This window comes from Anabrus simplex, chromosome 3 (assembly GCF_040414725.1).
Source record: "Anabrus simplex isolate iqAnaSimp1 chromosome 3, ASM4041472v1, whole genome shotgun sequence".
Taxonomy (NCBI): Eukaryota; Metazoa; Arthropoda; class Insecta; order Orthoptera; family Tettigoniidae; genus Anabrus; species Anabrus simplex.
Window position 1 is genome coordinate 187364528 of NC_090267.1, and position 12468 is coordinate 187376995.

General features: G+C 37.4%; 1 protein-coding gene across 1 annotated transcript in view; it reads right to left on the reverse strand.

The window, feature by feature from the left end:
- bru3 (bruno 3) overlaps positions 1 to 12468 on the reverse strand; it is a 372081-nt gene that overhangs the window by 61690 nt on the left and 297923 nt on the right. The window contains exon 7 of the mRNA XM_067142838.1: positions 4229 to 4306. Coding sequence (XP_066998939.1) covers positions 4229 to 4306 — 78 coding nt within the window. The remainder of the gene's footprint in view (positions 1 to 4228; positions 4307 to 12468) is intronic.

A 12468-nucleotide genomic window follows, 5' to 3' on the forward strand; every position in this document is an offset into this window, starting at 1 on the left:
ATAAAAATAAAAGGCAATAAAGCAAATGTACATAACTACAGAGGAATACCTCTTCATTCACTTTCCTATAAAATCTTCTGAAAAGCACTTCAAAGTCACATTAAACCTAATACTGTTCTACAGACTGGTGAATATCAAAGCCAGCTTCTGTAAGACCTGCTCCTGGAGTGAACAGATCTTTGACTGAAGAGTATCATCATAATGAGATTGTGCCAAACTAGAGGGTCTCTCATGTAAACCCAGATTGAGTGCACTGTGTTTGTACTCTGCAGCATGGCAACTGCCTCAGCACAACTTAAAACATGCACGACCGCCTTACTTTAAGCGTGTACACTATCTTATATGAAATCTTACCTTATAAAAGATGCTGGAAGTGTCATCCTTCATAATGAGGGACTTCATAAACACCATTAGGATTTTTTGCACATCAATAGCGAGAGTTATGACTGTTCACATGACCATAAAGATGAAACCAGGCGTCATCCAAAAAGAACACTAGCTGTGGGTGGAATGAAATGATGCAAGATACTACTCATAATATCACACTCTTGCGGCTGGATCAGCAGGTTTTAAACAATGGGCCCGTGTACACCTGTATGGTTTGATGTGTAATAGCTTTGTAGCTCTGTATGCAGAAGAAACCGAAATCCCTACTTGTTGTGGTAATTTTGCAAGCAATTTACTCAGTGACCGTTCAAGATTCGCACTGATGTCATCTTGCTTTTCCTCTGTTAAAACAGTTTGTGTGTGTGCATGATTTTTTTTGAGCACTGAGCCAGTAGTTTCAAATTTATTTACAATTATGTGAATCTGTGCTCTTGAAGGTGGCACTTCACCAGGAAATTGCTGAACAAATGCATCGCGTCCCCATCGAGTTGACTCGTACTTAAAATAACTATTACATATACGAAAATACGGTGTTGCGATGATAACTCTCTCGCCATGTTAACAGCTGAGATTCATACTGACTACTGATGTTAGTTTTTTATGTCAACTGTTCTAAAGAATCTACAAGATCCTGTTTACGTACTTAAATTATATTATATTGTATTATATATATACATTTTCTCAATCGAAGCAATTACAGACTGGTTCATCAAGCTATTCACCAAGTTCAGTTGGCATTTGAAAGCACAGTGCTGGACATTGAGTGTTTTGCACTGATCTTCAGGGGCTAGCAATTCACTTCAATCAAGCGACTCGTCTTCGACTTCTAAACAATTTGGGACTTCATATTCATTAATTATATTGTGACTTCGCGCCTCATTCGCTGGCTCATTTAACTTTTTACCTCTTCTTGTAAACATTATGAGACAGTGCTGAAATTTGTATGTGTTGTGCTACTATTCAGAAGATTGCGCCTTACTTCTTATAAGTGACTGACTTTCTACTTCTTCTAGATTTTACGATTTAAAATTGCACAGTGCCAATCCCCATTAACATATTTTGCCTCTTCAACTGTTTTTGTGAAAGACTCACTCTTTAATTTCTCATTTATCTTTGCATTGTTTTTTACATTTTATTCGGCTGATGATGACCCAGATTAGGGTCGAAACCGGTACTGCTTCCGCTTTTAATTAAATAGGAATGTAATACTACATTTCATATTTATTTGTATTGAATAGGTTGAACTACCTTATTTATTATTTCAATTTCATTGTCATACTGATGCTAGGTCGAACACGTGCATGCTCCTTGCAAGGTCAAGAACTATGCCTGCGCCTCTCATACAGCTGCTTAGGTCTCCGAGTAGAAATGCTGCTGGGCAGTCTGGGTTTACAAGAGAGACCCTCTACTTCTATTGACTTTTGTTGATTTCAAGAAGGCCTATGACTCAAACAACCAGCTCAGTCTTTTTGATATCCTCAAGGGGATGGGTGTGGACAACTCTGACGAACACCTAGTCACAAGTGAAATTCATAATGGAAATCTATAGATCCTTTGTGATTAAGACTGGGTTTCTTGATACCAAATTTGAAAAAATCAAATTTTGTATTAATTTTAAATATCTTGGAGCAATCATTTCCTATGACGCATCAGAGAAGGCAACTCTGAAATCTTGGGCTAAACTCATTTAAGCAGCTTTTCACCTCTGCAAACCCACTTATTAGTCCGAATCAATCTCATGGCAGACCAAATACCACCATTACACCACAGTAGTACATCTTGAAGTCTTGTATGCTGCTGAATTCTTGTGCTTCACTCAACAAGGTGTAATAGAGAGGATTCAATTGAAATGAGGAGGATGTTTGGTTCACGCCACAATTGTGAGGGCTCAAATGCAGAGCTGGACTCTAAATTTGAAAAGCTCTCACTTGTTATGAGGAAGTGCCATCGTATGTTTTATGGCAATCTGTTCTGAATGCCTAACACCAGTGTATCTCAAAGAATTTTTGATCTTCTAATGGCTTGGAAGTGTATGACTGCATGGGCAACTGCAGTGAAGAAGGATCTGATTGGTGTCTCTGAGACACTTGTTTAAGAAAGAAGCAAGTTCAGGACCTGGGTACATGGATTAAAGAATCTTCCAGAAAGACTGAGAAGACACCTAGTCAAAGTGGTCCAAAGAGCAAAGAACTGCATTCTCCATCAAGACGAAGGAGTACTGACAATCCAGAAACACTAGTAAGTGTTAACCATGGTCCTAAGAGACCACCATGATATGTTAAAATAATTATCATTCTGTGGTCTCAGCTGCTGTGTGCAAGCATTTTAATTTGATGTTATCTAGGCTCCCTGTGTATCAATTTTATACTTCTGTTTTACTCTACCAGATGGAAAAATAAACTAGATCTCTGCTGGGTGATCTATGGTTGAGTTTTCATTAATTTTGTCGGGTTAACACCAAATGTGTCTCCAGAGACCTTTAATATGCCAACATCGTATGGCAAGGAGTGTCAAATTAATATTTTTTAAATCACTAATCCACAGAGAGAGGTAGGATAACACTGAATAATGGGGAGAAGGAAGGGTGAGAATGTTAGTTTAGTTTTAAGAGAAAAGAACACTTGACTATGGCTTACAACATACAGTAGCTTATAAAGTTGGAAATAACAATCATGCTACAGGAAGTGTATTTTAAACCAACAGTAAGTGAAACAGTCTTTACAGATATGGTTATTGATATGTTTGAGGATATAGGAGTATTGAGGCCTTATCAGCAGATTTTGTGTTATGTCTTTTAATGATAAATTAGTATTTTAATTGCTGAAGTATGTAAGAGAATTAGCAGTGGTTTTCCATAAAATTGACAGAAATTTCTGCCTACAATTCTAACATATTGGTAATCCAATTTTAAAATATCGAATTTGAAATAATCTAGTGGTAATTTCTGGTTATTTTTCTATTTCCTTTATATTATATGCAGAACAATAAATACTGTGTATTCCACCTCCACCTCCCACACATTCTGCAATTATCTTTAGTACAGATGAAATATGAAAAGAACATATTTGAGAAATCCTAATTTTACCATTTAATTACACCAGTTTTGTAAAAATATCTAATATCTTTTAAAACAGTGTAGTTAGCAATAGCAGAATCATTGTTCATGATTTTCTTTAACTTTATATATTTTATCAAATATTTAAAATTCATTTATTAAAATTCAAATATATTCTCATATTTACTAGCTGGTACTTAAACATGTTTTCTTATTAATTCTGACATATTTTTCACAGTTTCCAATATTACTATAATTTAAATTTGTAAAGGACAGAATCATTTAGCTACTATTATAGTATGCATTGAGGCTATCATTAGAAATGAATATTTGTAACACTCGTAAAGGAAATAGAGTAAGAGGTTTTAGATCATGATTCAGTTTCTTTCATCCCTTATTTATGAAAAAATAGGAAAGGAAATGGATGGATACATATGGTTTACACGTATGATAATTTTGCTCTGAAACAATTCATCATAAGGATGTTTGAATTACAGAATGATATAAATACAGTTTGCACCAAATGACTGATGCTGTGCCTGAAATTTATAAACCATATCACCACCAGTTCTGCTCATGGAAGGCAAGGTAATTCAATATGATATTATTAATAGTAAGAGTTTGGAATTTAACAGATAATCACAAAAAATAATAATGAGCAGTGAAGTATTTAATTGAAAATAATATATAAGAAGTAAATAAAAGGTCAAAACATAAACTAATGAAAATTTGGGAGAAGGAAGATTTTCTGCACCCCTTGAAGTGTTAAGTTAGGTGTTGCCTTACCTTCCCTTTGCGTATTGGGGACGGTGGACATCGGTTGGGGAATGGCCTGTGGAAACTGGCCATAAACCGCAGGGTAAGCTGCCGGAGAACACATCAAAATAATATCCAGTGTATGATCAATACAAGATAATTTAAAAAAGTAAAAGAATAAGCAAGGGTGATGGATTAAATGGCTGCTGCAATGTTTACCAGATTGAGGTGATACCTGGATATGTATCACAGCCAAGGAAGAGAGCAATAAGCTGATTCAAATTAGGAAAAGCTTTAGATTCTGGGCATTATCATGATGGTGTTAATAAATGTCTAAAAATAATACAGGTTTGGTTTCCTTCCATCATCAGAGGGATATCTGGAATATTCTAATGATTCCTGTTTGTTAAGAGCTCCACTATTGACTCTTCCCTTAGTTTTAGGAACTTTAAATGTAAATTTACATTGTTTAATTCAATTTCAATTTATATAAGGATAAATTGGAAATGTTATTGTTTATTTACCTAAAATAATTCAGTTAAAATACAATGGAAACATTTTATTTTTATGAAAAGCAAAGCCAAAATTATTTGAAGCAGTTGTGCAATGTTAAAAGAAATATTTAAAAAATGAGTATAAATATTCATGCACAAATTAAGCAAAATTCAAATGAAACTATGTATAAATGTATACATTATAACACCAAATATAGTTGAACATCAAAATGAAAACCACTTGTGAATGCATCATAAAATAGAAATATTATATATTTAATAAAATATCTTTCATGGGAGGAAATTGAAAGAATCTTTTATAAACAGTCAGGATATTTTATGATCAAGGAAGTTAATGAAATTTCATAATAAATATTAGAATGGTATCAAGTGGTTATTCATGCACATATGAAACACACATTAAACTAAAACATTCACAGGTATAACAATGTCTGAAAATTGTGCATATCTGTTTTGCTGCAGGAATGAACATTATGAATGTTAATTATGTTTCATACCACAGTCCATTTCATACTTTTAATGCTTTTTAGTAACATGATTTCTCTGGCTATGAAATTGTGGAACAAACTGTCAAACAGAGATTTGAATGACATTCTACTGCTTTTCCCCCCACACCTGTGGGGTTGTGGGTGTGAACTGTGTTGCACATGTGGACTTGGCCCTATTTTAAGACCGGATGAACTTCCTGACGTCAACCCTATATGGAGGGACGTAATCACTATTGCGTGTTTCTGTGGTGGTTGGTAGTGTGGTGTGTTGTCTGAATATGAAGAGGAGAATGTCGAGACATACACAAGCACCCAGCCCCCGAGCCAGAAGAATTAATCAGAAGCAATTAAAATCCCCGTCCCGGCCGGGAATGGAACCCAGGACCCTCTGAACCGAGGGGCAGTACGCTGACCATTCAGCCAATGAGTCAGACAACTACATTCATCAGTGTACAGAAGCATAATTAATTTAAGATAGTATGCATGAATCAGAAATGTTCTTACCTGGCGAGTCTCATTTGTTTAATTTGTAGTATGATTAAAACTATAAACGAGTTGGCTATGTGGTTTGGGTCACGTAGCCGTCATCCTGCATTTGGAAGATGGTAGATTCAAACCCCACTGTCGGCAGCCCTGAAGATGATTTTCTGTGGTTTCTCATTTTCACATCAGGCTGTACCTTAAGACTGCAGTTACCTCCTTCCTAGTCATAGCCCTTTCCTATTCCATTGTTAAATGTCTGTGTTGGTGTGATGTAATAAATAAAAATATTTAAAAACTAAAACTATGATAACCAATTCAGTAACAATATTGTTTTAACAAAAGATTCCTATTTGACTGACTCCTTGGCTGAAAGATCAGTGTAGAGGCCTTTGGTCAGAGTGTTTGTGATTCAATTCACAGCTCAGCAAGAAGAGCATCTGGTCATAAAACAGGGACAAATTCACACATACAATGTAGTTTGCACCCGTGACCCCACAAGGGTTTGAGGAAAGTGCTAGAAGAACAATGATTTCTATTTGCCTCTTCTTTTTTCCCTATTTGTTTAATGTCACACAAACTCAGAGAGGTCTTATGGTAACAATAATATAAGACAGGGCTAGGATTGTGAAGGAAGCAACCGTAGCCTTAATTAAGGTACAGCCCCAGCAATTGCTGGGAGTGAAAATGAGGAACCACAGAAAACCATCTTTAGGGCTGCCAACAGTGGGATTTGGACACACTATCTCCCAAACGCAAAGTAACAGCTCCACACCTTGAACTGTTCAGCCAACTCACTCGGTCTATTTGCCTCTCTTTTCAAGACAATGCTTCATTACACTGGCATATTCATAAAAGTAACTACTGATCTGCATTTAGGGCAGTCACCCAGGTGGCAGATTCCTTATCTTTGGAAATTTATCGAACATCTCTCTTGGTAAGTTATTCCAACCCCTAATTCCCCTTCCTGTAAATGAATATTTGCCCCAATTTGTCCTTTTGAATTCCAACTTTATCTTCATATTGTGATCTTTCCTACATTCCTACTTGTGCATGCTGTACTGCAAACTAAACTCTTGGTTGCCTCAGGGACTGAGATCCACTGTGTAGAAACTTTTCAACCTTGTATGAAGGGGACACTCCTGTACAACTAATGTCAAAATGATTCAAACTGACAATTCTTATTTTGGTACTCTCTTTATTAGGGATGTATAAATGTATGCTATGCATTACACAGGAACAGGATTCCTGACCATTGCATGTACACTTATGTTTATTGAAGGAATTTCAAACATTTTATAACATAGATTGCCACACAACGTCGTCATAGGCTGATGGTGTCCAATTTGTGTGTAATGCCAACTGCTTGTGCAGAAGTGCCACTAAGGGGCCTAGATGTTCCTCTCTCTTTCATTGATGTAAGACACCGAATAAGGTCTTTGTAGCACTGAGCTACAGAGCAAAGTTGAGTGAACACACAGCATGGCATGCAGTTCCTCTTAAAGTCTGTTGGCTCTGTGGAAATGTCGCCGATTATGGATCAAGCCAATCTTTGCATGAAACATGTGGCCACACAAGTCACATCTAAAGGTGGGTGGAGGACGTGGTTGGATCTGACATAGTTTCTGCTTTTCATGTGTTTCAATTTCTTGTTTGTGACGTGCCTGCTCAAAAAGTGAGACACCTTCTGCAGTAGCTTTGCACCAGAGAACACGGTTTTGTGCAGTTGTTGCCCAGGTGCTGGCATTTCTGTTGGTGCTATTCATAGTCTTCTTAAGCTGGTTTCAAATGAGCACCTTGAAGCCTTTTGCCATAACCAATATCTTGTGTGCTTATTGTTTTAAGGGGCCTAACATCGAAGGTCATCGGCCCATAACCAATATCACCATTGAGAAGTTGTTTAGGCAGTCTGCTATCATTCATACGCTGGATGTGACCAACCCATCTAAGCCGATGAGTGATGATGAAGGCTTTTATGCTGTTCATATGCGTCTTGTCAAGAACTACTGCATTGCTTATGTAGACATCCCATTTGATGTTCATGATGGATCTAAGTTTCTGCTGATGGAAGAATTCCAGTTTCTTTATGTCACAATGATAAAGTGTCCAGGTTTCACATCCATATAGTAATGATGTTATGACTTCAGCTTGGTATACCATTAGTTTGGTATATTTTTGAGATCCTTATTCAAGAAAACTTGGTGGGAGAGATGGCTGTAAGCTGCATGGGCAGAGCGTATTCTATTTTCCACATCCTTTTCTGAGTTGCAGTGTGTAGTTTTCTATCAAGGTAGGTGAATTGGTCTACTTGTTCAAGAGGTGTTCCTGCTATGGTGACATATAGTTCAAGGACAGTACCACCTGGTGCCAGCTGCGCTAGTACTTTAGTCTTATGGGTGTTGGTCAGACCAAATCATTCATAAACTTCCTTAAAACAGTTTATGGATGTTTGAAGCGCCTCAGGTGTATGGGCAGGTGTTGCATTGTTACCAGCATATTGAAGCTCCATTATCCGAGTATTATGAGTCAATCTCTGAGAATGGAGCCTGGTTTGGTTGAATAGTCCACCATTATACTGAAACTTAATTTCCACACTGACATGGTTGATAGTAGAAGTCTCGTGAAACATGAAACATGACTGCCAAGTACAGGGCGAAAAGGGTGGGGGCAAGCACACAGCCTTGCTTGAGCCCATTTGTGATAGGAAATTCTGCTGATAGCTCATTCTGATGAATACGTCCAACCATTCCATCATGAAGAGTCTGGATTAAGCCTATAAAACTGTCAGGACAGCCAAAGCACCGTAATACCATCTACATAGCTTCCGTACGAACAGAATCAAAGGCCTTTTCCAGATCGTAAAATACTAAAAGAAGCAGGATTTGTTGTTCTCTGCATTTCTCTTGGATTTGTCTAGCACAAAATATTATGTCAATGGTACCTCTTGAGGCCCGAAACTCAGATTGAGACTCAGGGAGTACAATTTCAGAGACAGTCTAAAGACGGTTCAACAAAATCCTTGCCAGAACTTTTCCTGCTATGGATAGTAGGAAAATGCCACGATAATTGCCACAGATACCTCTATCACCTTTCTTGAAAATGGTTACTTTGGTGGCATTTTTCATCTCGACAGGCACCTTCTGTGTTTCCCAAATTACTAGAATTAGGGAGAAAATCCTGGTCTTCAAAAATAGTCCTCTACTTTGAATAAGTTCTAGAGGGATGTTATCTGGTCTGGGAGATTTTCTTGGTTTCATACTTTTAAGGGCTTTGGTGAATTCATGGAAGGTTGGTTGGACTGCCATCCACAGTTTCAGAGGATGTTGTGGCACATATTGGAGGAAATCTTCGGCAGCAGTCGAGCTTCAGTTTAAAAGTAGTCTGAAGTGTTCCTTCCAGCATCAATGACTTTCAGCGCACCTGATGAAGAGTGATGATATATTTGATAATAAAGACCTCTGGAAAAGGATGGTCTGGCAAAATGTCCAAACAAAGGGATCCCTTCCAGCTGGCAAAACCTGCCCACACTTTGGCAAAATGTGCAGTTCAAGGATTAGTCTTTTCAGCCATCTGAAGAGACACCCTTAGAAGTGTGTTGCATAGGAAGACCACCATGCTTGTTTATGACTGACTGCCTGACGATGATGATGATGATGATGCTGCTTCCATGTTCATCACTCACTGATGGCTCATATGGATAGAATTTCAATCTTGATGTGGGAATTTCAGGAAAAGAAAAAAGCCAATCAACACAGGCAAAGGAAAGAGAGAAATATGAAGGTGAGCATAGACAGTAAGAAACTAGGATCAGAAGACAACTACTTAATATAGTTGATTAGTTAACAGATGTTGCAAGAAAAAGGTCCAAATCATCTTCAGTTGTCTTAAGCAAGAACTTCACAGCGCAAGGGAAACCTTGAAATATGGTAAGATCTAAATTTTGTCTTTGAAAGCAAAATAAACCTTTTTATTATGCCACATTAAAATGATATATAAGCCTTAGCTGTCAAGATTTTCAGTGCAGAAATGATATTTGTTACATTTGTTATTTTCCATTCTTTGTGTCTTAACAAAATTCTTTCTAACCTTTCGACAACATCATGGTTCTTTTCCTCTTGCAAGTAATTTGAATATCATTTGATGTTCTTCAATATTCTTTCCTTTATTTGTTCATTACACTGTTAATTGTGATTGCTCACAATATAAGTACTTTTTAAATGATCATTTCTTTACAATATTTATTTCTTTTCCCACTGCTTTTCTCATACCCTAGTGATGTGTGTTGCACATGTTGTTTTGGATCATCTTTAACCCTATATTGAGGGATGAATTTAACTGTTATGTGTTTCTACTGTAGTTGTAGTGTAGTGTGTTTTATGTGCATGAAGAGGTGTACTGAGATAAATACAAATTCTTTTATCTTTTCCCAAATAGAAAAGCCTGGCATTTGGTTTAATTTCTTCATCTTCACTATTTTCCTATGTTTCAGAATTCCCATCCCATTGCTCTAAGTCATCAACATCTGAGTCAGATTCTTCACCTAAATCTTCATTGTCAACTAGATTTTCATCATAATCAAACAGCAAATTATGAACCAATAGCACATCACTGGGATACTTCTAGTCTAAATATCTATGCTGATCAGCAATTTCATAAAAGAAGCACTAAGGTACACGAGAACAGTGAAATAAAAACATCCAGCGCTGAACACTAACATGAAAATTTGTATAACTGCATCTGGAACAATGTATCCTTTTGCTTCACAAGGCTAGTAGAGACTGACACACGCTCTGCACAGCGGCTTGCTCTTAACTGAGTGATAGAGGGGTGGGAATCAGGCAGCTGCTGGGGAGGAGGGGAATAGCTTCAACAGTGGCCAACAATGGCACCGAATAAAGCATGGGCTTATATAATTTTGTACTGTTGTGCCCTATGGAGGGTTAAATAAAGAAATCTTAAATTTTTATTGCATCTGACACCATTTGTGTTATGTCTACTTGAGACAGACTGTTGTTTCACAGAGGTCAAACATGCCTCTCTTGCTATTAAGCTGCAAGAGAAAGAAATTCCTTGAAACATAATCTTTCCCACTCTATTCTCATGAAGGTATGGGTTTCACCTGACATGTTACCAGTGTTTACAAAGAGGATTTCACTCCCAAAAATGGACTGATTTTGAACCGTATACTTCATTGTTTCTGACAATATAGCATGAGTTCTTACGTAGAGCAATTCTCTGTTTCCTACACTCCGTCTCCTAAACATTTAACATAGCTTAATAATTCCAATACATATTTCATTATTTATACAAAGGTCCCTATGATATCGCAGTGTTTAGCTGCTCCCAAATGTCTATTTTATTCAAAATTCTTCTTTGTTCCCAAACACATCATTGTAATGACCAAATGTTCCAATGCAGATTTACTAACCAAGAACAGGACTTCTTCAATAAGTAGATAACAACTGACATGCCTTTATTCCAGTACACTCTCATAGTTCTGATATAAATACCAATGTGTCATAGGATAGATATTTTGAAAACGTTTTACAGGATGCATCACTCATCTTCATCCAGAGGAGTTCCACTTTAGTCATATGACCCCCAACTTGTGTAAATAGCCTCCGTGCCAGCTAAACTGTCTAGAGAACACTATTAGACAGCACTGAATTTGCAGCTGAATTATCATCTCTTCTTTAGCAACAGGTTATTCATAAAGGTAAGGTAAGGGTGTATTCTGCCCAAAGGCAGGTCCAAACCTCCGCAGAGATGCGCCTGAGCCGGAGTTTACATACGGTAGGGTGGCCAGTTCCTTTCCGCTCCTCCATTCCCTTACCCCCCACCAACAGCGCGTGGCAGTCCACCCAAACCTTGACCATGCCCAATGTTGCTTAACTTCGGAGATCTCACGGGATCCAGTGTTTCAACACAACTACGGCCGATGGCAGGTTATTCATAAGGAAAATCAAATATAATTATCTTGGCCACAGCGGTAAGTTGAAGGAAATTTAAATTTACCCATGCCCATTATAGGAAAATTGTGTTGATATTATCGTTCTCCTGTTCTTAAAATAAATTTGTTTCTCTTCATTCAATTTGTAACAAAACAGGTATGCACAACTTTGTCTCAATCTAATGCCTGGTTTAATTTTCCATTCATGTCTGCTCTGTGTTCCGTTCCAACACAAAATATACAACAATAAGTAGCAAGACAATAACTTAACATTTCACGAAAACCAGGCAAGGAGAAAAAGAAGCAGCCAAAAATTTACACACGCACACACACACACACACCACACATGTAACACATACAGGGACAAATCACATTTAACAGCTTCTTCAAGTTCCCACTGAGACAAGATCTCAGGCTCCAAGCATGTTCAATGAATAAACAATATATTAATATTTTTTCAAAACGACTTGAAACAATTTCTTTGAAATTAAATACCATCAACCATAGGTAGAAAGGAATTTGAATAGAGTGCGCAGGTTTTTAATTCATCCTGAAGATTCAAATTTATTATAGAGCCATTAACGTAATGTTATAATTTTGAATAGTCATACTGTATTGATTAAGCAGTATCTAATTTATTTTTAAAAGCATGCTCATTACTATTCGGAGCCTCTGTGGCTCAGGCAGCAGCATGGCGGCCTCTCGGGGCTGGGTTCTGTGGTTCAAATCCCGGCCACCTTATGTGAAATTTGTGCTGGACAAAGTGGAAGCAGAACAGGTTTTTCTCCAGGTACTCTAGTTTTCCCTGTCATCTTTCATTCCAGCAACACTCTCCAA